We start from the raw sequence: 24,834 nt of genomic DNA, 5'->3' as shown, positions 1-24,834 counted from the left end.
CAAATCCCAAATGGCACCCTATTCCCTATGTAAAATCTATGGACTCTGGTCAAAAGTAGTGCACTATATAAGGAATTGGGCTCCATTTGGGACACATGTGTCTACCCCATGGGCCATGAGTACGCAATGCCCACTTCCGTCAGTATTGAGCCCCATCATTCTGCAGTTGTCTTGTACAAACTCTTTGGATCAGACAGATTCCAATCCTGTACAGGACTATGGAATCTTAACTTGAATGAAGAGCTCAAATCGGAGTGATCTGAAGAAATAGGTCGAAATGTCATCTTGTGTCTTGAATGTTTCTCCAAAAGAGGAGAGTTTTGTCGTTATCACGTAAATCATCCCCCGTTCTCGTTTGCAACTGAGCAACAGAAATGAGCAGACAAACAAAAGCGGCCATTTTCATTTGAAAAATAGTAAAACTTTTAATAAAGGCTACAATCTCTTAATAATTACAATAATTATAGGTCCGTGTAAATCTTTAAATGAAACTCTGTATATAATGTATAATTTACAGTATAGATAGAACAACAACAACAACACAAAAGCCGTGGCGTAAAAACAAATGACATGATTACAGGATACTATTAAATGCATTCAAAAAATCATATTTTCAACATAAAAACCCCTTCTGAAAACCAAGGGAATAATGATTAACACCCTGAATCAGGGTAGTACATGGTATGGCATCCATGTAGGCACAGGTGCTGTACTCATAAAAACACTAGTGTTTGTGTCCTTTAATCCATACTTCAAAAAAATGCAGAACTACAAATGTATACAAGGAACTCCGTCTTTGAAGATGTTCTTTTCACAACATTCAAAAGCTATTGGAGCAACATTTCTTAAAACTTTTTTTTCTCTCTCTTTCCTTTTCTCCATTGCTAATAAATATGGTACGGAAGCAGTTTTGAAACGTGGCGATATTAAGCCACTGCTTCCTGGAGAGGTGGTTCATTTCAATTGAAGCGCGACAAGGTTATTTTGGTGTGCTCACTGTAAACACTTCTTTTCTCCACGTCCTCTCTGTTCATCTCATCCTAATTCGTGTCTCTTTCTCATCTCTCTTTCGCGTCTTTCCCTGTGTGGTGCCTGGTCCACAAACAAAGGCACAACAACCTAAAAAAAAGGATAAGAGCTCGGTGCTGGAGTGAGAGACAACCAACTACTCTTACTCTGGCTCACAAATGGAAGAGAACACATATCAGCAGCAGCATATATTAAGACTGGGTTGGTTGGTTGACTATGACAGTGGAAGGTTCAGTCTCAGCAGACCCCTGGTACAGTGAGGTTGGACAGGGGTAAAGGGGGGAGCACTAGACTAGTGTCATGACCTTTGTGACATTACAAGGTACATTTAAAAAAAAAAATCACCACAGTATTCTCCCAATACTCGAAGCAGCTTGTCCATCAACTGGACATGAGGGGACAGGGTTGGGTTGGTTGGGTGGGTTGGGTTGGGTTGGGTAGCCAAGTTGAAGGTGAGGGAGGGAGAGGATCTTTTTTTCAATAAATACACAAACTTTCAAATCATGACAAGAACGCATCAATATAATGTAATACATGTATATACACACATATATTCATGTATGTATACGCACACGTATAGACGTTTCATGTTGTAACAACGTTTGCACAACATTCGCATAACGTTATAAGAGCAGGTGGTGGCATTTGCGGGGCTTCTGGCGCTGTCGCCAGTCCATTGCAGGCGACCAGGGAGCGACGCAACGTTCTCACAACGTTACCACTATTTAATCGCAACGTTGGTCTCTCGTATTGGACAAACAGTCATCTGCATCTTCAGTGGTTAAATTCAGGGAGCCTAGAGGCCTCCAGTCGCCGTCTCTCTCTGTCTGTAGTGTCGTTCCCTTGTGTTTCTAAGGCTGATTGGTTAAGACAGTCAGGGGGGCGGGACCTCTTCTGGGTTCGGCATACTTCATTGGCTCGTGTTCCTTCAATCACACTCCTCTTGTGCTGGATATATTAACTCTTATTTAGCTTAATAGTAGGAAAGAAATTCTGGAGTGTTTCCCCCCATATCAAGTCAATCACTCCAGTTCCTCGCGACAGTCTGTGCCCTGGAGGTTGGGTATTTGGTTGATGGGTAATGTAGGGTTGGGTAAGGGTGGGCATAAGGGTGGCATCAGTCCATCCTCTCCACCTTACCCAGGACCTTGCCCTCGTACATGGGCAGAAGGGCGCCGTCCTCCCATACCTCCTCGAACACGGCCCCGCACTCAAACTCGTCGCTGGCCTTCTTGAAGTAGTACCTGGAGAGAAACAAGAGAGAGAGAGGGGCATGGTCAGAAAATGTGTTTTGAGAGTAAAAAAATAACTAGCATGGTGTCTTCCTCTTTAACTTGACACTATGGACGAGCGAGTGCTAAAAATAGTATTTGTACCATAAGAACAGTTTCTCGACACCTACACATCCAACTCCACACACACGATGACTCAACCCCGTAACCAAACTGCCTTAGGTCACACAGTTCAGCGCCATCCCTCTCACTTCAAAGAACAAAAGATTGACTACATTCCGCACCACCACCAACAAACAGAACTCAACCCAACCTGGCAACCCCAACCACTCCAACTAGTTTGTGTTGCCAGGTTGGGTTGAGCTCTAACAGTGATTATTTCAAAGAATTAGCAGCAGCAGCGGAGACCAAAGAGAGAGAGGGAGCTAAAGGAACTTGACTGCCGGCCATTGTACAGATGCCTATCTGTCTTGGAAGGTCTCATTAAAGTTGAAGGGCTAATTAGGACCTGTCTTAAGCCCCCCCCTTCCTCTCCTGTCTTAAGCCCGCCCCCTAGCACTGAGCTCCCCTTGTCTAGCCTGGCCTTTTAATTGTGCCCTACTGTCAAATGAAGGGCCTTCCTTTCACTGGGGCTGACATTTCAGGTGCCTGAGAGTCTGCCTGTCACTGCACGCCCCACACACACCTACTAACAGACAACTATGGAGACACACAGAGAGAAAGACAGAGAGAGGCAATAAAACACACGCACACACACACACACACAGAAATTCTGGGCAGCTTTCCGATCACCAGCAGAGAAAAGAGGGAGAGGGAAAGAGAGGAGCGAGAGGAGAAGAGGGGAGCAGGTCTCCCGGACCCCCTCCGTGGGTGTGATAAATTGGACGCAGGCCGGGCCCGAAGGCCGACACCCCACGACAAGGAGGAGGAGGACACCAATCCAGACAGTCTCCTGGGAGGTCAAGGAGTCACCTCCCCCCCAAAGTCCCAGGGTTGATTCGGCTCAGGTCTATGAAGTCTACTGACTAGTTTTCCTAATGATTTCTTCTCCCCTAGCTTACAGGCAGTGATGACCAGCGGGGGAGATTTAATGATAAGCTTTGTAATGGAAAATGCCTCACTTTACCCATGTATGCCTGTGCCCTGGTATCCCCCCTTGTCTTTATGAGCGACGGCCGACCTACAAGTCATACAAACAACACGTGTAGCGCGTGAAAAAAACAACACTTTTCCCCCACCTCCACTTTTTCGTGTTTTTAGTGGTACTTAAAGAGAGGGTTGGCAAACGGCGGGTTAATGGCGAGGGAGGGTTGAGGAAGCGTCGTACAGCTGCTAGGGTGTGGTCTGGATGGTTGGGTGTCGCTATGTTTTTGTTTTGTTGGCATGATGCATTTTCAACGTGGTTGAAGGCTGTAGTGAAAGAAAGGGCCCCGCAACATTTCTGAAAGCCTGAACGCTGAAACTACAGATACGGAAACGAACGAGGCAGAGAGGCCTTAGTGAAGTGCGTCTTCGCGGCGTTTTATCAAATCGAAATAGATGATTGTGTCTCCTGCCATTTAAATCACAACCCCTACTCTTTAAAGGAATGGGCTCCATCTTCACCAACAAACAGTTCCAAGGCATTGGCGCTTCTTTTCAAAGAGCGGGCGAGAGAACAGGGGGTGGGGGGGAGAAAGGGGGAGAAAGAGAGAAGTGAAGATGGAGAATAGGGAGGGAGAGAAAAGGAGTATTTCCATTGGATCGTGTTATATGTGGCAAAGGATTTCTCTCTGTGCAACATCTGGCACCGATATGGTCTGGCAGCGTGGCCGAGTACTGCTCTCCTGCCATGTTGAAATGAACCAACTCCACACATTCTGAGCCGTTAGAGCCATCGGCTTCAAAATCGCCCTTTCTTTCCCGCGGAAGAGTTACGGTATAGTGAGGGGTGTGATGAGTTGTTTGGATGGGTTCAGCTCGGACTGACAGGCAGATGTGGATGTTTTTTAATTTTATTTTTTAGAATCGAGATACTGATGTCTCGGGAATAGTTGGTCTCTTTGGTGTGCTACAACCTATACTCTAGTGTCCCCTTTAGGTGTAGTTTCCTTGAATGAGACATTGTGCGAAACGATTCCGTCCCTCTCGAATTCTTAACTAGTCATAGCCACGTTCAACAACGAAACAAAACACCGGTCATTTCGACAACTCGTGCAAACCCTTCTTCAAAATGTTAAATCAACACACAACTGAATCTAAGAAGGAAAAAAAGGTGCCCGTGATTCTGCCTGATGTAATCCTTGGGAGGCGGAGGAATTTGGGGGCCTCGCAGTGGCGTGTTGAGTCTGTGCACAGAATAAAAGGCCTGGACTTCAAAGCCATCCTTATTAAGAGTGCCTTACTATGGAAATCAATAGCAGATGTGAACCAAATATCACTCCAGTAAATCCCCCCCTTTCCTTTCCTCTCTGTACAGTGGATCACCCCCCCTTCCTTTCCTCTCTGTACAGTGGATCACCCCCCCCTTCCTTTCCTCTCTGTACAGTGGATCAACCCCCCTTCCTTTCCTCTCTGTACAGTGGATCAACCCCCACCCCCTTCCTTTCCTCTCTGTACAGTGGATCAACCCCCCTTCCTTTCCTCTCTGTACAGTGGATCAACCCCCCTTCCTTTCCTCTCTGTACAGTGGATCAACCCCCCTTCCTTTCCTCTCTGTACAGTGGATCACCCCCCTTCCTTTCCTCTCTGTACAGTGGATCAACCCCCCCCCTTCCTTTCCTCTCTGTACAGTGGATCACCCCCCTTCCTTTCCTCTCTGTACAGTGGATCAACCCCACCCCCTTCCTTTCCTCTCTGTACAGTGGATCACCCCCCCCTTCCTTTCCTCTCTGTACAGTGGATCAACCCCCCTCCTTTCCTCTCTGTACAGTGGATCAACCCCCCCCTTCCTTTCCTCTCTGTACAGTGGATCAACCCCCCTTCCTTTCCTCTCTGTACAGTGGATCACCCCCCTCCTTTCCTCTCTGTACAGTGGATCAACCCCCTTCCTTTCCTCTCTGTACAGTGGATCAACCCCCCTTCCTTTCCTCTCTGTACAGTGGATCAACCCCCCCCTTCCTTTCCTCTCTGTACAGTGGATCAACCCCACCCCCTTCCTTTCCTCTCTGTACAGTGGATCAACCCCCCTTCCTTTCCTCTCTGTACAGTGGATCACCCCCCTCCTTTCCTCTCTGTACAGTGGATCAACCCCACCCCCTTCCTTTCCTCTCTGTACAGTGGATCACCCCCCTCCTTTCCTCTCTGTACAGTGGATCAACCCCCCTTCCTTTCCTCTCTGTACAGTGGATCACCCCCCTTCCTTTCCTCTCTGTACAGTGGATCAACCCACCCCCTTCCTTTCCTCTCTGTACAGTGGATCAACCCACCCCCTTCCTTTCCTCTCTGTACAGTGGATCAACCCCCCCCTTCCTTTCCTCTCTGTACAGTGGATCAACCCCCCTTCCTTTCCTCTCTGTACAGTGGATCAACCCCCCTCCTTTCCTCTCTGTACAGTGGATCAACCCACCCCCTTCCTTTCCTCTCTGTACAGTGGATCAACCCCCCCCTTCCTTTCCTCTCTGTACAGTGGATCAACCCCCCTTCCTTTCCTCTCTGTACAGTGGATCAACCCCCCTTCCTTTCCTCTCTGTACAGTGGATCACCCCCCCCTTCCTTTCCTCTCTGTACAGTGGATCACCCCCCTCCTTTCCTCTCTGTACAGTGGATCACCCCCCCCTTCCTTTCCTCTCTGTACAGTGGATCACCCCCCTCCTTTCCTCTCTGTACAGTGGATCACCCCCCTTCCTTTCCTCTCTGTACAGTGGATCACCCCCCCTTCCTTTCCTCTCTGTACAGTGGATCACCCCCCTCCTTTCCTCTCTGTACAGTGGATCACCCCCCTCCTTTCCTCTCTGTACAGTGGATCACCCCCCCCTTCCTTTCCTCTCTGTACAGTGGATCAACCCCCCTCCTTTCCTCTCTGTACAGTGGATCACCCCCCTTCCTTTCCTTTCCTCTCTGTACAGTGGATCACCCCCCTCCTTTCCTCTCTGTACAGTGGATCAACCCCCCTTCCTTTCCTCTCTGTACAGTGGATCACCCCCTCCTTTCCTCTCTGTACAGTGGATCAACCCCCCTTCCTTTCCTCTCCTCTCTGTACAGTGGATCACACACACCCCCCCTCCCCCCACCCAGCCAGAGTTCTACTCTTCTTTCCCACTACTCCACATACAAAGCTGGGAACTCCAGCTTTTCACACACATTTAGTCCCTACACAAACACACATGTACATAGACAACACACACACTTGCTCTTCAGAAAGAGAGCGTGTGCCGTGCATGAAATGTGTGTTTGAAAGGGGTGTGTTCAACTATAGTTGTACATTAAAGGTGTGTTGTGCAGGAAAGATGTGTGTGTGTGTGTGTTTACCCGTAGAGGTGTATTACAGGTGTGTGTGTGTGGTGGGTGTGTTAGTCTAGGCATTCACCTGTAATGGCCTTTTTTGCTAAGCTGCTCCTTAAAGTGTCCCAGGGTGAGACTGTGCGTCTTCATCATGCTGCGGTAGGGGATCTCCTCGCCACAGAAGAAGTAGGTGACCACCAGGTCACAGCCAGACACGCTCGCGCCGCTAATCGACTTCTTTGGCTCTTTCCACCTGGAAACACAGAGACAAGCAACACATTAGATAGAGAAAGCATTACCGTAGCCATAGCCAAGACTTCACACGGACATTATATTTGAGTCATTTAGCCGAAACTCTTATCCAGAGCGACGGACACTCTTAACACGGGCCGTGTGTAACTGTTGGTTGGGAAGTTAGGCAGAACTGAATACGCGGAATTTAGCGAGGATTTAGCTCAGGTAAGGTGAACCTGACCCGATTACAGGTGTGCGTTTCATCCCACACACACTTCCTCGTTCACTTCCAGGGGGCCTTTTCGGGGTCCTATACTTCAGATGCGGGCGCCTGCTAGCCTTAGACAGCTGGCCCGCTGAAAGTCAGCCAATTAAATCTCAAAAAGACCCTGGTAGTCAGGTGGCTACGGCCCTATCATCAAACACAACCAAGCTGCCCCAAAAACACACACACACACACACACACACAGGGCCGAGGTAGCGAAGAGAGGGCCAAAATAACAACCAGGGGTCGTTAACTTCCATGTGTACGTCTGTGTATCCGCCGGTGTGTGTGTGTGTGTGTGTGCGAGAGGACTGTGTCAGACTACACCCATCATGTTTGATCTTAAATGATTAAAAGCGGAGGGAGAAGAAGAGGACTTCAAAGGGGAGAGACATGCTGACTCACAATATCCCTATCGAGGGGAAATCAGAGCGAAAGAGAGACGGCGAGAGCAACTGGGGGGAAAGAGAGAGAGAGACGGAGAGAGCAACTGGGGGAAAGAGAGAGAGAGACGGAGAGAGCAACTGGGGGGGAAAAGAGAGAGAGAGAGACGGAGAGAGCAACTGGGGGGAAAGAGAGAGAGAGAGACGGAGAGAGCAACTGGGGGGGAAAAGAGAGAGAGAGAGAGACGGAGAGAGCAACTGGGGGGAAAGAGAGAGAGAGACGGAGAGAGCAACTGGGGGGAAAAGAGAGAGAGACGGAGAGAGCAACTGGGGGGAAAAGAGAGAGAGAGAGAGACGGAGAGAGCAACTGGGGGGAAAGAGAGAGAGAGACGGAGAGAGCAACTGGGGGGGAAAGAGAGAGAGAGACGGAGAGAGCAACTGGGGGGGGAAAAAGAGAGAGAGAGACGGAGAGAGCAACTGGGGGGAAAGAGAGAGAGAGACGGAGAGAGCAACTGGGGGGAAAAGAGAGAGAGAGAGAGAGACAGAGAGAGCAACTGGGGGGGGGGAAAGAGAGAGAGAGACGGAGAGAGCAACTGGGGGAAAAGAGAGAGAGAGAGAGAGACGGAGAGAGCAACTGGGGGAAAGAGAGAGAGAGACGGAGAGAGCAACTGGGGGGAAAAGAGAGAGAGAGAGAGACACGGAGAGAGCAACTGGGTGGGAAAAGAGAGAGAGAGAGAGACACGGAGAGAGCAACTGGGTGGGAAAAGAGAGAGAGAGAGACGGAGAGAGCAACTGGGTGGGAAAAGAGAGAGAGAGAGACGGAGAGAGCAACTGGGGGAAAAGAGAGAGAGCGAGAGACGGAGAGAGAGAGAGACGGAGAGAGCAACTGGGGGGAAAAAGAGAGAGAGAGAGAGACGGAGAGAGAGAGAGACAGAGAGAGCAACTGGGGGGGAAAAGAGAGAGAGAGAGAGAGAGAAGGAGAGAGAGAGAGAGAGGTGAACTCACTCGTCTGTTTGAAGTGCGGGGCTGATCAGAGGCGGGTATCCACTGGGGAAAGGCAGAGGGTGACTCCTGTCTCTTTGAAGGCTGGACGTTGAATGCCTGTCAGCCAGAGAGAAAGACAAAAGATGCAATAGAATGAGATAGACGGCATCAGTGTTCACGACACAGAGGGAGGAAACACTGGAAAAACAGGTGTAGGCTTCAACAGTCGCCTGAAGTCAAACATTTTCAGAAAACCCCTCACTTAATTCGGAGAGAGTCATTTGGCTCATTGTAAATTGACTATGCATCACAAGCTAGGACAAAGAGGGGCTATATGAGTGTGTGTGTGTGTGTGTGTGTGCCTACCTCTGTTTGGGGGGCTTGGATACCTCCTCTAACCTTCTGCAGGCTTCTTCTAACTGGGCCAGAGTGTTGGGCGGGGGCAGGGGGGGCATGGCCGGGTCCTGGATGAAGGGGTGGGCCGGATGGTGACCTCCACGGAGGTGACCTCCCACGCCGCCCACGCCTCCCCAGGAAGAGTGAGTTCGGCCGGGAAGCGTCTTGGGCGTGGAGGGGTCCGGGAGGTGGCTCTTCTTCGGGCCCGGAGTGCCGCCGTGAGGTTTGTTCTTGCCCTGCCTCTCGCTCTCCAGGATCCACTGCCAGACGTTCTGCGAGCGGTCCGTGGCGTCCAGGGGCAGGTGAGGCGGGGACGTGACCCCGTCGCCGCCGTTGGCCTGGCTCAGGCGTATGCCTTCACACGGCTTCCCTGGCCGCTTGGGCAAACTGCTGCAGTGGCTGGAGGGAGACAGAGAGGAGAGGGTTTACATGGGACTCTTCCAGGAGGAGAGGCTACATCTACAACAAGCACTAGTGACAGGAACAATGCCGCTCGTCACGTCAGTCTAAAATGAAACTCACGGAAAGCCCTCATAACTCGCTATGCTGAGTCATATCCATGAGATAAGTGAACAGTTTACATCACTGACCCAAGTACAGCCCTAAGGTAACTGTGGTCGTATGTGAAGTGCAGGGGAAATGACCCCAGAGCAACTCTAAAGTAAATGTAGTGTACTTAATGTGAATGGGGAACGGACCCCGGTACAGGTGATATTGTACGTGAACTGACCCAGGGGTGAAGTCTGAGTAGTCGGCGCCCCCTGGGGGACAGAGGCACTGAATGCGCTGCGCCGCCTCGGCCTCGATCTGCTCCTTGCTCTTGGCGCCGGTGGCGGTGTGGTGGTGGATGTAGTGGTGGTGGATGTACTTGGTCGACTGCCTGCTCCCAGCCAACGGGCCCTTGGAGGCCCCCGGATAGGAGGGCCCCAGGAAGGGGACCAAGGCGGCGGAGGGCCGGTCGGGAGAGCACGAGCGGGGCGAGTGGCGGACCACGCCGGGCGACTGGCACCCGGGCGTCTTGAGCACCCGGGACAGGTGCTCGTCTAGGATGGCCTGGGCGTCCTCGTCGGCGCCGGACGAGGGGTGAAGCAGGGGGTGGTGGAGCGGGACGGCACTGGAGAGGTCACTCTCATCCCTCTCCTCCTCCTACACACACACACACACACACACACACACACACACACACACAAAGACGTAATGCTTTAGAACGTGGACGCAATATAGAAGAACAGGGACAATATAACCTACTCAAGTCCATAACATTACGAATATCAAACATTGCTCGCTTGCTAAACCAAATGACACGCTGCGACGAACACCATGTACTGTAATGCCTTGTGAAGTAAGCTGAGAGAAACTCGATGGCGTAACTTGAATTGACTCTCGGTTTCTGTGCTAGCTTCTTCTTTCTTCATCTATAATGCACAGCAAGCCCAGACACACAAAGAGACCGGCACGACACACACTCAGCAATACGCCACTGGAGAGTTGAGCGCTAAGCGCTAAACATTTGAAGAGACTTCAAGTGTGTCAAGAAACATAAGTTTGAAACTTCCTCGGAAGAAGAGACTTTCAAAGAAGTCGCTAAACTGCACGGCAGAGCCTTAGTCAGTTCAAATCTTTCCAAAGCAAGGACCGCAAGCAAAGTCTCTTTGAATCAAGGAAGAAGAGTCAGCTAGCTAGCTCCAACACTAACTTCTCACATGGCTCCTCCTAGCTACATTGTCTTTCTAGGTAGCAAAGACAGGGTTTAGGACTGGAGAGTCACCTAAAACTAGGTTGCAATGGAACGTTCCAAAGCTCATTGCAGGTGAGGTGGGTTGTACCAATGTAGTGGGAAGGGGGGGGTTCTTACCTCCTGGATCTGCTGTAGCCTCTCCTCCAGGGAGCTCATGGTGTCCTGCTCCCTCTTCAGTTTCTCCAGTCTGGAGATGAGCTGGGCGGCAAAGGCCGAGGGCTCCACCGGCGTCATCTCCTTAGGCAGCCTGTGTGTCCTCTGTAGGGGCGAGATGGGAGGAAGGACACTTTTGAGTGTGTGTTTGAGTGAGTGTGAGTTAGTTAGTTGTCCCTAGTTTGCCCCCCGATTCCTCCAGTGCCCTCTACTCTAACTCTATAGGCCTCATTTGATGCCCTTGCCCCTGGGCTAACCCCTAGCCCGATACCCCTCCCCCCATGCCCGCTGTCCTTGGCACCGCCTGCCCCGTCGGTGGGGTAGCAGTTGGCCTGGCTCCGAGGAGGAGGGCCCCCCCGCCTGCTCCCTCTGTACTCCGACCAAGCCATCAGCAGAGGCAGCCTCTGAAGTCAGCACACTTCAAAAGGGGCCCTTGTCAAACATCAAACACTCCAACCCTTGGGGTGGGACAGACACGCGGCTTTAAATCTCCCCGAATACATTTTTTAAAAAGACAGATATCGACAGTCGGAGGAGGAAGAGAAAAAAAGAAGAGAAAAAAAAGAGAGAGAGACAATATTAAAACAAAAAGAGGAAGAAGAAAAAGGGAGGGAGGGGAGGGAGGGTGGGAGGGAGGGAGGGAGGGTGGGAGGGAGGGAGGGTGGGTGGGAGGGTGAGAGGGAGGGTGAGAGGGAGGGTGGGAGGGTGGGTGGGAGGGTGAGAGGGAGGGTGAGAGGGAGGGTGGGAGGGTGGGTGGGAGGGAGGGTGGGAGGGTGAGAGGGAGGGAGGGTGGGTGAGAGGGAGGGAGGGTGAGAGGGAGGGTGGGGGGAGGGAGGGTGAGAGGGAGGCTGGGAGGGTGGGAGGGAGGGAGGGTGGGAGGGAGGGTGAGAGGGAGGGTGGGAGGGAGGGTGAGAGGGAGGGTGGGAGGGTGGGTGGGAGGGAGGGTGGGAGGGAGGGTGGGTGAGAGGGTGGGTGGGAGGGAGGGAGGGTGAGAGGGAGGGTGGGTGGGTGGGAGGGAGGGTGAGAGGGAGGGTGAGAGGGAGGGAGGGTGAGAGGGAGGGTGAGAGGGAGGGAGGGAGGGTGAGAGGGAGGGAGGGAGGGAGGGTGAGAGGGAGGGAGGGAGGGTGAGAGGGAGGGAGGGAGGGAGGGTGAGAGGGAGGGTGGGTGGGAGGGAGGGTGGGAGGGAGGGTGGGTGAGAGGGTGGGTGAGAGGGAGGGAGGGAGGGTGAGAGGGAGGGTGGGTGGGAGGGAGGGTGAGAGGGAGGGTGAGAGGGAGGGTGGGAGGGAGGGTGAGAGGGAGGGTGAGAGGGAGGGTGGGTGGGAGGGAGGGTGGGTGAGAGGGTGGGTGGGAGGGAGGGTGAGAGGGAGGGTGGGAGGGAGGGAGGGTGGGTGAGAGGGAGGGTGAGAGGGAGGGAGGGTGGGAGGGTGGGTGGGAGGGAGGGTGAGAGGGTGGGTGGGAGGGAGAGTGAGAGGGAGGGTGGGAGGGAGGGTGAGAGGGAGGGTGGGAGGGAGGGAGGGTGGGAGGGAGGGTGGGAGGGAGGGTGAGAGGGAGGGAGGGTGGGAGGGAGGGTGAGAGGGAGGGAGGGTGAGAGGGAGGGAGGGTGGGGGAGGGAGGGAGGGAGGGGGAGGGAGGGAGGGAGGGGGAGGGAGGGAGGGAGGGAGGGAGGGAGGGAGGGAGGGAGGGAGGGAGGGAGGGAGGGAGGGAGGGTGGGTGGGAGGGTGGGAGAGAGGGAGGGAGGGTGGGAGGGAGGGTGCGAGGAAGGGAGGGAGGATAGAGAAGTCAAATACCGGGGAGATCTAAGAGGGAAGTGGTCATTTATTTCCTGACTGCACACAGAGATCTAAGAGGGAAGTGGTCATTTATTTCCTGACTGCACACAGAGATCTAAGAGGGAAGTGGTCATTTATTTCCTGACTGCACACAGAGATCTAAGAGGGAAGTGGTCATTTATTTCCTGACTGCACACAGAGATCTAAGAGGGAAGTGGTCATTTATTTCCTGACTGCACACAGAGATCTAAGAGGGAAGTGGTCATTTATTTCCTGACTGCACACAGAGATCTAAGAGGGAAGTGGTCATTTATTTCCTGACTGCACACAGAGATCTAAGAGGGAAGTGGTCATTTATTTTCTGACTGCACACAGAGATCTAAGAGGGAAGTGGTCATTTATTTCCTGACTGCACACAGAGATCTAAGAGGGAAGTGGTCATTTATTTCCTGACTGCACACAGAGATCTAAGAGGGAAGTGGTCATTTATTTCCTGACTGCACACAGAGATCTAAGAGGGAAGTGGTCATTTATTTCCTGACTGCACACAGAGATCTAAGAGGGAAGTGGTCATTTATTTCCTGACTGCACACAGGGCACCTCTGAGGTACCATAGATGCATTATCCTATATTTCTCTCACTATATGTGCTTCTCTCATCTTCCGTTCTGTATTATTATGTGGCACACTGGCTTTCGTGATTTGACTCTCTCTTTTTTTGTTGTTGTTCCTCTCATCTCTTTGTAGAGACGATGAAGGGAAGACAGAAGAAAGGCGCGCCGGCGCCGCGCAGAGACCCCCCTCCCCCCGCTGCCTGGGGCTGGTGCATCTTGGGAGCCCGAGCCATCTCCAAATCAGGAGGGAGACATTAAAAGGAGAGCAAGTGGGGAAGGGAGGGAGCGAGGAACAGACAACAAGGGCCCCTTCTACTTGGCTACAACCCTCCCTACACAACACAACACACCCACACACACACAAAGCTTTCCCTACGCACGAAGACGGTACACAAACACATTGTGAAGGGAAGAGGACAAAACTATTTGCATTGGTTGTTTTCAGACACGGGTGCCCCAGCACTGAGTGTCAATCTAACCACTCCAAAGCCCTGGAGCTGTGCCGTGAAGTACCAAGCATTTAGAGACCCCTGCTTGCACATGACACTACAGGCAGTGGGGGTGGTGAGAGCCATATGGGGGTTGGGTTGGGGGTAGGGGGGCTACTGTCACAAAATGGGAGTGTGTGTGTGTGTGTGTGTGTGTGTGGGGAGGGCTCTGTTGGAGGTTGTCAATAAAGAGGCCAGGCAACCTGGGTCCCATTCATTCATCGCCATGATCAAAGCACAGGGCTGAGTAGTAAGCTGGCTGATTTAGGGAGCATCACAAGGCTTGGTTCTGTGACCCCTGACCTCTAATGATAATCATCCTCAATATCACCACCACCATCATCATTATTACCAATGTTTTTTTTAACATTATGCATTTATAACATTCTTGACTAAGTTATGGAGGTGAAAAACGAGGAAGTAAAGCAACAGGGGTCTATATATGACAGCTATAAAAATGTCAGCTGTTGGATGGGAGGAAGGGAGGGGTTGAGCAGGAGAGAAAATAAGTGATATGCAAATTCCCCCTTTCATTTACCCTGACTTTTTATAGGAAAATGAACAGGTGGGGGGGGGGAGAAAAATATAGTATTCTATCACAACATCATAAAAAGAAGGAGAAGAAAACACAGTTCCCACCGGGGAGAAAGGGAGAAAGGGAACCGGTTGTAAACGGGGATTGAGAAAAGTTTGTGGAGTTTTAAAGATATAAAGACACTGTGTATAAAGACAGCAGACATCAAGAAACAGGAAGTAAACAGGAAGCGGGACTCACGGGAAAGTGGGGCAGCGAGACCAGGCCGTTGATCTTAACACTGCGGTGCATCTCCCGCTGGAGCTGCTTCTTGGTGCCCAGCTTGTATGGAGGGATCCCATCTCTGCCAGGAGGGACACAGGTAGGAAACAGGGTCAATAACACAGTCACAGGTCACTCAAAATGTCCCCTGCATATCTATCTCAATATAAACATTTCAATTTCCTTTCTCTTTGCTTAGAACCAAGTAATACCCTCACTGTATTAGCGGTGTGAAAGACATGAGCCTAGCGATGTACTAGTGAGGTGAAAGACATGAGCCTAGCGATGTACTAGCGAGGTGAAAGACATTAGCCTAGCGATGTACTAGCGAGGTGAAAGACATTAGCCTAGCGATGTACTAGCGAGGTGAAAGACATGAGCCTAGCGATGTACTAGCGAGGTGAAAGACATTAGCCTAGCGATGTACTAGCGAGGTGAAAGACATTAGCCTAGCGATGTACTAGTGAGGTGAAAGACATTAGCCTAGCGATGTACTAGCGAGGTGAAAGACATTAGCCTAGCGATGTACTAGCGAGGTGAAAGACATTAGCCTAGCGATGTACTAGTGAGGTGAAAGACATTAGCCTAGCGATGTACTAGCGAGGTGAAAGACATTAGCCTAGCGATGTACTAGCGAGGTGAAAGACATTAGCCTAGCGATGTACTAGTGAGGTGAAAGACATTAGCCTAGCGATGTGCCCACCCTGAGGGGAGGCTGTGGACAGAACCCTGAGGGGAGGCTGATCATCACTGAAGTGAACAACACAGCACCACCCTGACTGCCACCCCCCCCCCCTTTCCCCCAGGGTGGGCACATCACAGCCCAAATCAAAGACCAGAGGAGCCCTTGAAGCCAAGGCAACAAAAACTCACCGGGACAATGGAGGGGGGGGGGAGATATGCTAAAAATCCCGGCACTGGGGTTCAAAAGTGTCCCACTGATAAGTTCCCATCAGTCCTTGTCAACGTTGGAAGGGCCTGATTTTTCAAAATGGCAGCCAGGACTACCTTGAGAACGCTGGCTAAGAGGAGAAGCCTTGAACGCTGCTACTCGAGGGGCTAGCGAGGGGCTAGCGAGGGGCTAGCGATCTTGCTTTAAAGCGGTGTAAGACATGCAGGTTTGACATAAAGAAAGAAATGGCCATAATGTGGCTGAAAAAAAGTGCCTCTGGACAGTTCATCTTTTAGGCAGTGGCAAGGGGGAAGAAAATACAGATTTTTCTCTCTCGCCCTCCAATGTGTGCTTTTCCAGTCCGCTGCCATTTAAGCCTGGCCAATTATCTTGGCCTTTTTGGTTGCTCAGAAGTGTCTGACCTAGCCCAAATGCTAGTTTTTCCGCTGCCTCTTTGAAATCTCACACTCATGCACATATGCACCCGCTGCCATCTTCATTTGGCAAGTATTCCGCCAGCAAGCCTCTGATCTCGCCAACATCAAAAGGCTGGTTTGTAAGATAAGGTAATGTTTGAAGTTAGCGCAGCAGCATTCCCTAGCGTCCAAGTAAATCCATAAATAAGATATAAGCAAAAAGAGAGAGAATTTTTTTGCCCCCCTCCCCCCTCTTGTTCTTTATCAGGAAATGAGATTCAAATTTGCAGTGTGCCTTACAACAAACTATAAAAGGACACACTAATCAAATTGTTCCCCCCAATGAGGAGGAAGAAGCTGTGGTTTTTATTACAAATCGGTGAGGGGTAGAGAGAGAGAGAGAGAGCGAGAGAGAGCAGGCGGACATGAGATTGTCAAAGGCTCAAAGAACTCTGTGCAGGGCAGGCCGATGCGAGGCGCTACACTTTGTAACGTAAGATGTTTTAATAATTAACCTGAAGACGTTTGTAGGAAAAAGACGTGACTGAATTCAAGTGGGATCTATTTTTTTCCCGATGAATACATCATTTGGTCAAATGACTCTGGGTTTGTATGCCTCGGGGTTCTACTTACACTGGCGTTACCAGATGGAGCCTAGATAGCACTGCTAATAATGCACATTGACGAGCGGCGCACTTCTTACAAGTATCAAAACCGATACTTCCCCACAACGAAACGACGTACCAAACAAACACCCAACTCCTTACAAAAACACCTCTCTCTCCCTCTCTCCTGTTGCGTTTTTAATCAACCCCAGCTCCCGTCACCAGCGTGCCAGCCCTACGCGATGGCCGAGGCAATTTGTGACGGTTGTGGTGGCGATGCATATGGGCAAAGAAGAAGAAAACAGACCGTGCACTCTTTCACGGGCCCTTACTTTATGGGGATCTCCTATTCAGTTGTGCAAGTCATTCTCAAAGCAGACAGCCACCCCTCTTATCCCCCTAAGCTCCCCTCGGCTAACAATAGGCTGAAAGCGATTCGGTTAAGCCTTTTATCCTCCGTGCACTTTATTTTCTCACTCCCTTGCAACGCCAAACCCTCACCGTTCCCCTGCTATTGGCTCCGAGTGCAGGAGGAGAGGGACGGAGAGAGGGGAGTGGAGGGAAATAGGGTGACGGTTGGGGTTGGAGGAAGGTTGGGGAGAGAGGGTGGGGGATGGGGGTGGATTTTTGGGGGTGTCCTAATCTGGGCAGTGGGAGTCCCTCCTGACCCTATCCTGGGGTTCAGGAATGAGTAACTTCCATGAAAGCCTCGCTGACACATGATCGCAGCGGCACTGCAGGAGAGAGAGAGAGAGAGAGAGAGAGAGAGGGCCAGTAGCAGAGCAGGAAGCCGCGCCACCATGTGAGTAAGCTCCCTTTCATTTGCTGCCAAAATGTTTCAATGAGTTTGTCTTAAGGTCCAAATGGCTATTTCCCCTCACTCTCTCTCTCGCTTTCCCTCTCTCTCTCCCTTCCCCCCCTCTCTTTCCCTTCTTTAAAAAAAAACAAGGCTGTTGTGGCAGAATGGTGGGTGGGTGGGATGGATACATTTCTACTTGAGGAAAATTGAGGCAACACTCCACAACACCCCCATCAAGAAGTTCTGCCTGTAACAGAATAGACATCAAAAGATTTTTCAACATAATGACTTTCACAGACACACCCCCCCCTTCCCCCGAGGCCTAGAGGCGCTTTATACATTAATAGAATTACCTGAACTCAATCTGAGAGAATCATTCAAACCTAAACATCCCATTCCGTTTCACAACACAAGCGCCTGCTTCCCAGATAAACTTCATATTTAGCCCAATTGTTTCCCGCATATACGTATCCGTGAAGGGTATTCAATGAATGGCTAAATAATCCAAATATATAGACGTTCAGACATGCTTCCGAAAGGCAGGCCTGGAGCCAGCTTTTGAATGTGAAATGATTTTCAGAATGGACATGGAGTTGACATGGAATTGACCCCCGACCCAGGTCAAACGGTGAGAAACGCCAGAGAGAAAACCCCCGTAAGGGAATGCTGAGAGAACACTTACACACTACTGTCGGTCATGGACATGGAGTCGTCCGTCATGGCGTCGCTGGAGATCTCGCTGTCGTTGGCACTGGTGGCGGGGGCGAACACATAGCCCGAGTTGACAAAGTAGGGACTGGCCGCGTCTCCGCGTCTGTGTGACCTGCTCAAAACACAACAGCAACTGTCCTTGAGCCCTTGACACAGTCCTTTTCACACGACATATTCCAGCATTTCTTTACGGAAACCCTCAGACAAAAGCGTCGGTGCCGTGCAGAGACTTACATTGGTGAACCTGTATTAGCTGTGTCAATGGAGTTTGTGTTTTTGACTTGTGTACATGTTTTAGCAAGAGTCTTTGCTTTGGAGGAAAAGTTTGAAGTTTGTTTTGAAGTGTTTAGAGTCCGAGTTCCAACAGATTTGAATAATTAGAGTCACTTTCGCAAGACTTTGGGGCCTCAGGAATGTGACAACCGTCTCTGAGGAGCTGTTTTTCTCTTTCTTTTTAAAAATTCTCTCTCCCTTTCATGTCCCCTCCCCCATCATGCAGGCAGGGGGGTTGAGTGAAGTGAGCAGCTCAGCTGTATGTGAATGGACAACAGAGCCACTTCCCCTCGCTCTCCTACTATCTCTCTACCCTTTTGTTTGGGCAAGGCCCCTACTCCCGCACTTTTCCACTCTCTGAAGCAGTGTACTCTTTTCTTAGAGTGTTTTTTCTCCCTCCCTCCCTCCCTCCCTCCCTCCCTCCCTCCCTCCCTCCCTCCTCTCCTTAAATCCAGGCCTCTCTGTATACCCCCTCCTTCTTCTCCTACAACCGAACCCCCCTCCCATCCTTCTAAAGTCTCTCTCCCCTCCCTCTCTTTCTACTCTCTCCTGCTGTGTTGCATTCCTGTTCCACTAGTGAAGGGGGTGGACCGGGAGGAAGGAGGGGAGAACTTGAGCTTGAGGGGGAGAGAGTGCGCAAAATAAAGAGAGAGAGAGAGAGAGAGGGAAGGAGGGCCTCTTTCTTTATGAGAATGCCTACTGCCTGGGAGGATGACTAAAGCCGTAGGCCCCAGCTCAAGCCTGACCTTTGGAGGTTCGCGCAAAGAGTCAGGTATTTAGCGCAGCTGGGCTCTCGGTTCCCCTCCCCTCTTTTGCCTTTCTTTCATGATTCCCCCACTTCTGTCTCCCTCCAAAGCACATGCTTAGGCTCTGTCAGAGGGATTCCTCTAAAAGACGAGATAAACACAGTGGGTGGAAAGGACGAGGAAAAGACACCACAAGCGAAAGGGAGAACGGGGTATGGACATTGCGCCCGGCTATGTTTTTTCACGTTATTTTCGGAGGAGAGTGGCTACATTTCTGAAAGGGGGGATTGAATCTGAGTGCAGTAGCAAAATGAGTTCCACATGTTTCAGATGGAAATGTGTTGACCTAAACAGTTGGTGAGGGGCAGGGGAAAGAAGAGATGAGAGGGGAAAGGTGGGGAAGAGAGGAGAGGGAAGGGTGGGGGCTATCCCTTTTCTTCAGCGAAACACAAGAATGTGCGGATCACACCAGGAAGCTGAGGAGGTGCCCTCATGTCAACAACCCCCGAGTCCCCCCTATCAGTTCCCAACTCAACATGGCCCCCGTCTGAACATCATATCTCCCACAGTAACACTTGTCCCCAAGCCTGATAGCTAGCTGTGGCGTGTAGAGGTATCATGCCATAGGAGCTAATATTCCTGACGGTCAACCCATAACCCACTGCAAAACTCTGGTCAAATTACCTGGCACACCATTTTAGCATGAAAGTTGAATATGAATTAAAGAGGAAAATGCGAGTCATTTAAAACTTGTCGTGAAACTATCATACACTTTTCTCCTCCTCTCAACAAACATTTCTCCGTCTCTTGCTTCACAGCATTGCTGGTTCGTTTAAGAGGACAAATGTGTTTCCTTGAAAACTTCCCCTTTTTCATAATCACTTTTTGTTCTCTCCTCTCCTATGGACACCGAAAGGAACAGGACCCTCTCTAACCACTCTGTGATAATTGTGTCCAGATGTTGTTTTTATTGTATGGACAAACTAGGGGAACAGTTCAGAGAGAGAGAAAAAAAAGCATTGGTATGGCTCTCTTTGATGCACACTCATGCATACAAATCCACACTCTCACAATGTTCCTGACTTGAAGAGTTTGCAGCTGTTGGACAATATGTGGGACGAGATCTTACAAGAAACTAACCCAAAAATGCTCTCCAGAAACAATGTCTTTGATCTCGGGACCAAAGAGGCCAATATCTCTTCTGGGCATTACTCACTCACTCTCTTGCTCTCTCTCTGTGTGTGTGTGTGTGTGTGTCTGTTGTTACATTCTAGTCTGTAATAATAGGACTACTTAATAATAGGCTGAAAAAAAATGTAGAAATATTGCATAACTTCACAATGGAATCACTAGTTTCATGTACTAGCTGCAACAGCCAGCCAGGCAGGCTTAGTGTCTGAATTCATGCCTCTACTGGAGGAGAAATTTCAAAGCACAGGAAACTTGAGCAAGCCAACAAAGGGCTGACTGCAATACAACATTTACTTGACAGGAAAGACCAGATCTGTTGATGTTTTGCACCCCCTGACTAACAGCAGGGCAGAGAGGAGAAACAGACATGTTTCAAACCTCCATATTTTTTTCTGTCCATTAAGCATCTTTTATCTCATAATGGCATTCGAGGGGGGGGGGGGAACGTTGTATTACCATAGCTGGGCAATAACTAGTTCAAATGCATATCTGCTCTTTACAACACGTTAATAAACTGAATTATATGCAAGTTATATGCTATTACCTACCAGACAACACGCCCAATAACTAATTCATCCACTAACACTATACACTTAAGTAACCTTAGGATCTCTATTCGACATAAGCATGTTGATAAACAGTCATATTAAAAACGAACAATTAAATTACTCGATAGAGAGTCAACATAATCAATTCAATTAAGACATTCTCTTACCTGTACCCATTCTCCAGCACTTCCGCCGCAGTCCGAATGGAAGCAGTGGCCCGTAGCGCATTGGCAGATAGTCCAACCACAGAGGCTAACGTTTTCGCCTTCAAGTCACATCTCCACTCCTCTTCCTCAATGAGAGGTGGCAGAAATCCGCACATCAACTTGAGGCTCCCGAGACCGCTATGGTTGGCATAAGCCGTGTTCTCGCACCCCGTGTGCACATATTCAAGGTATATGTCGGAAGTTAAAAACATCTGGTACGCATTCTCCTCCATGGTTGACTGAATTTCCGTTTGTGCTTGGTCAAACATCGCAGAGTCTATCTGTTGCTTCTTAATACTATCCCTTATGTAGGTTTTAGTGGCAGGTTTCAACTGCTTGGCAACAATGCTGTTGTTTTCAATGTACCGCTTGAAAATAGCTTTGGCAACTCGCAGCGTTTTGGTATCATTGAGGTCCATTTGCCTAAAACCGTTGCAGGCGAACCAAAAGTCCAAAGTGTCCACGCATTTCTCCCGCTCCAGAAAGGTCCTGAACAGGTGAGCACCGTCTTGGTCACCAAGGAGAAAATGCAACGACTTGGTCCACCGGGCGAGGGGTGAATCCGGCGACGCGCTACCCTCAGGTTCCCCGAGTCCATCCTCGTTCCTCCTCGGCGTGGAGCAGGGAGACGCGACGGTGACAGCTTTAGCCTTATTTTGGGCTCTCATTTTGGCATGTTTGCTGGGAGTATGGCATGACGCCTCTCCCTCCTCCCCCGGCACCGGGGGACGGGGAGCATCTTCTCGGAAGCTACTGCTGATATGGTCTGTAAGCGCTCTGCTCATGGCTCCAGCTCCGGTTGCCGTGTGTACCGTTGTGCCTGCTATGAGCTCCACTGTAATCCTCCTCACTCTCTTAAATCCGCGGGGGAGCTTCTCTGCTCCTTTTCACTCTGAAACAGAAAGTGTTGATCTAATCAAAGCCAGATCCAGCTAACTTCAAAGGGAGACATGAAGTAAACAGTCCCTTTCAGATCCCCGCCGGTTTGCAAAGAAAGAAAAATGAAAGGTTTAGTCTCATCAATCTATTTATAATCTAAATGGGGGTTTAGCAACCTATATTTACAGTCTGCATCGATTTGTCACGTCAAAACGACCGTTGACAACAACAATCGTTTCACATCGCCAACACTCCTCACCAAGTACGCACCAGAAATATATTTTACGCATATCAAAACGATCACCTGAAACCGCTTTCATTTCAAATGAATTATCAGTCTAAATGTGCTTCCGATACTGTTACCTGCATTATGCATAAGGATTGCGTTCCCACGAACCACCATGTCCTCATACATCCAGTGTTGCACATCACACAGCCTGCCATCTAAGACAGTGAAAACACATCCTATGCGCCACAATGGCCTAAGGTTCCTATAATGATGAGGGTAAGAGCCCCCCGTACAATGACCACGATCAACAGTAGCTCATAATTCCTGAAATCATTTGCAGCTAGCCTACTAAATGTCAGCTGACATGTAGGCTACAACACATAATCGCGGCAGCGAGCACTAGGCAACGTGTCTGAACAACGCGACATGATTACCCTGCACAATAAAATATTACTAGGCGACTAGACAAGAGATATACTTATTCGTTTTTTTTTTATTAAGTACTTTACGTCATTTTCAAGTAGAACTGTCAATATTGTGCCAAATTTTCCATAAGCCCACGCTACACTAAACTATTTTGCGCAATAAAAACAACGTTACATTGTAACATCTCTACTAGCGCTTAGTCTGTTTGCAGGATTTGCATAAACAACCAATGTGTCCCAACTACTCAGAAATGAACATCGTGCTATACGAAAAGAAAACAGCTCGCCACATCACATACCATTGTAAAACGAAACCCGAGTCCAGCAGAAAGTGAAGAAAAAGCTATTCCCATTTGCTTTTGCCCCGTCCTCTTTAGTGGTATATATATATATCCAACAAAAAGTTCGATGGAAACGGTGGTAATCCGACGGTGGACTAGATTTACTTCGCCACATGTATCCTTGATGCAATAGGAATAGTCTAATGTACCCTGTCCCATTCAACAACTGACCCCAAAGTACGCAGGCACTGCTTCTATGTAGATCAGAGGGGGGGGGTCGACATTTCGAGGAGGCGGGAGAAGGGGGGACCTTTCCGAATTTACATCCCACTTTTCCCCTTCTTTCAGACTACGGTCGACTACATCAACCAATATTAGTCTCTTCTACAGCCGTCACGATCACGAAAGCATTGATCCCCGGTCTCAGAGTGGCCTTACTTAGCCATTCTACGGTATTTTCTCGCCCACAAACAACAAGTGTAGCCTACATTTCTCAACTTCAAAGCATTGCAGCAACACATCAAAGCGACCAAGAGAGGGGGGGCCCTTGGTTAAGGTTGCAGAACAGCATTCTTGCAACTTACCATCGATGCACACGAGTCCTTTCCCGTCTGCTCAGAAATGGTCCACACAGAAACAAAGTAACAACCCCAGAAAGTATTACAATAACGCAACCAGATTGCTGGTGTTAGTCTACTCCGCTCTGATTTTTTATCTCAGAAAGAAGATGAACATAAAATGCAACCCTGAAATGAAAGCTCGTTTCCCCTTCCCCAGGTACTGTTTCAAGCAGTCATAGCAAGCAGCAGATCTCCTCTAGGCTATTTCAAAACGAACCGGCTGACGGTTTAACAGTGGACATCAAAGTAAAGAACCGCCGGCCTGGTCCCGGAAGATACATAAAAAAACATCTAAACGTCTTTCCGATAACAAAAAAAAACAACTACATAGAAGCAAATCAAATTCACTGAATGACATCGCCAGACGCTTGAGTCAATATATAGATTCCAAAACACACGATTGAATAATAGTCGGTGGTATTTAGAAAGCTGTCAGTAGGTTTTCTGGAACGACAAAGTTGTGAGGTTGTAAGGACCTTATCAAAGACTGGCAATCTCGAACCAACTCCCCGAGGCTTTGGAACGTCTGAAGTAAGTGATCTACCGCCCCAATAGCATTATCCCTGCACTCCTTCTGTTGCTACATACACTTTAAAGAGACATACCCCCTTTCCTAAATATTTGGTATTTTAACCTCCTGGTTTCTGCATGGTAAACAATAACGCAAAATGCATATGTAAATTCCTGTAAACCGTAAACAAAGTTGCCTGCATTTCACTTGGATTTCTCAAAAGCTAATGTTTTTTTTTTGCCATTAAAATGCCAAAGGAATATAATATAATATATCATATTATATCAAATAATAATCATAATATATCAAATAATAATCATAATATATCAAATAATCACAAGGTAGTTGTCGAGCAATATATTTCAATATTTTCATTGAGACACTGTGATGATACTGACAAATAATTCAACATATTTTTTGTTGTATTAGCCTATCTATTCAGGAACCAGCATAACATACATGTGCATTCCCACACACGGAGAATCCATAGCCTACTATGACATTAGCTGAAATTGGCTATGGAAGACAGACACGACACGTTTCCTGGGCTTTTAATTCAGATGACTTTCACTAATGTCAATGTGAAGGCATCTTAAAGGAAGGGTTAGACAGTGATCCTATCCCATGGTACTTCAAAGACTATATTGTCCCTTTGATGTTGAAGGAAAAAATATAATTATACAAGAGAATTCAGCCACACAACACTTGAATCATGGCGCAGGAGAGGAGAACTAACATACTATTACTCAAATATAACTCGTCCATTGACGCTCATTAGTCTGTACAATCATGCATTCTACAGGTTATAGGTTCTATAGTACACCTAATTTGCATACGTTGTGACAGCTGGCCATGTCAGGCTCCAATATAAATATCTATAACCCCTACTTCTCCTATCACAATCACATCTCAACTTAGTCCAGTCACTCCTATACACAGGAATGTATAGACATTCTAAAATGCATTTAGTTCCATACCCCACACAGATGCTTGAGGCTAA

At 49.2% G+C, this 24,834-nt stretch overlaps 1 protein-coding gene across 5 annotated transcripts in view; it reads right to left on the bottom strand.

The window, feature by feature from the left end:
• Window positions 1–399: 399 nt before the first annotated feature.
• The window catches only part of LOC112230123 (axin-2), a 46,580-nt gene continuing 22,145 nt past the window's right edge, over window positions 400–24,834 (bottom strand). Inside the window, exons 1-10 of one of the 5 annotated variants that reach the window (XM_042310632.1) lie at window positions 23,800–23,912; window positions 20,851–21,781; window positions 17,897–18,037; window positions 14,482–14,584; window positions 10,801–10,941; window positions 9,676–10,091; window positions 8,916–9,344; window positions 8,571–8,666; window positions 6,769–6,936; window positions 400–2,273 (exon numbers count right to left, since the gene is read on the bottom strand). In XM_042310632.1, the coding sequence (XP_042166566.1) occupies window positions 2,147–2,273; window positions 6,769–6,936; window positions 8,571–8,666; window positions 8,916–9,344; window positions 9,676–10,091; window positions 10,801–10,941; window positions 14,482–14,584; window positions 17,897–18,037; window positions 20,851–21,674 (2,445 nt within the window). In that variant the 5' untranslated portion in view covers window positions 21,675–21,781; window positions 23,800–23,912 and the 3' untranslated portion in view covers window positions 400–2,146. The other 4 variants (XM_042310630.1, XM_042310629.1, XM_042310633.1 and 1 more) reach the window with 4 other exon arrangements.

This window comes from Oncorhynchus tshawytscha, linkage group LG32, assembly GCF_018296145.1.
Source record: "Oncorhynchus tshawytscha isolate Ot180627B linkage group LG32, Otsh_v2.0, whole genome shotgun sequence".
Taxonomy (NCBI): domain Eukaryota; kingdom Metazoa; phylum Chordata; class Actinopteri; order Salmoniformes; family Salmonidae; genus Oncorhynchus; species Oncorhynchus tshawytscha.
Note: the sequence above shows the minus strand (reverse complement) of the source record. Positions and strands in the feature narration are given on the sequence as shown.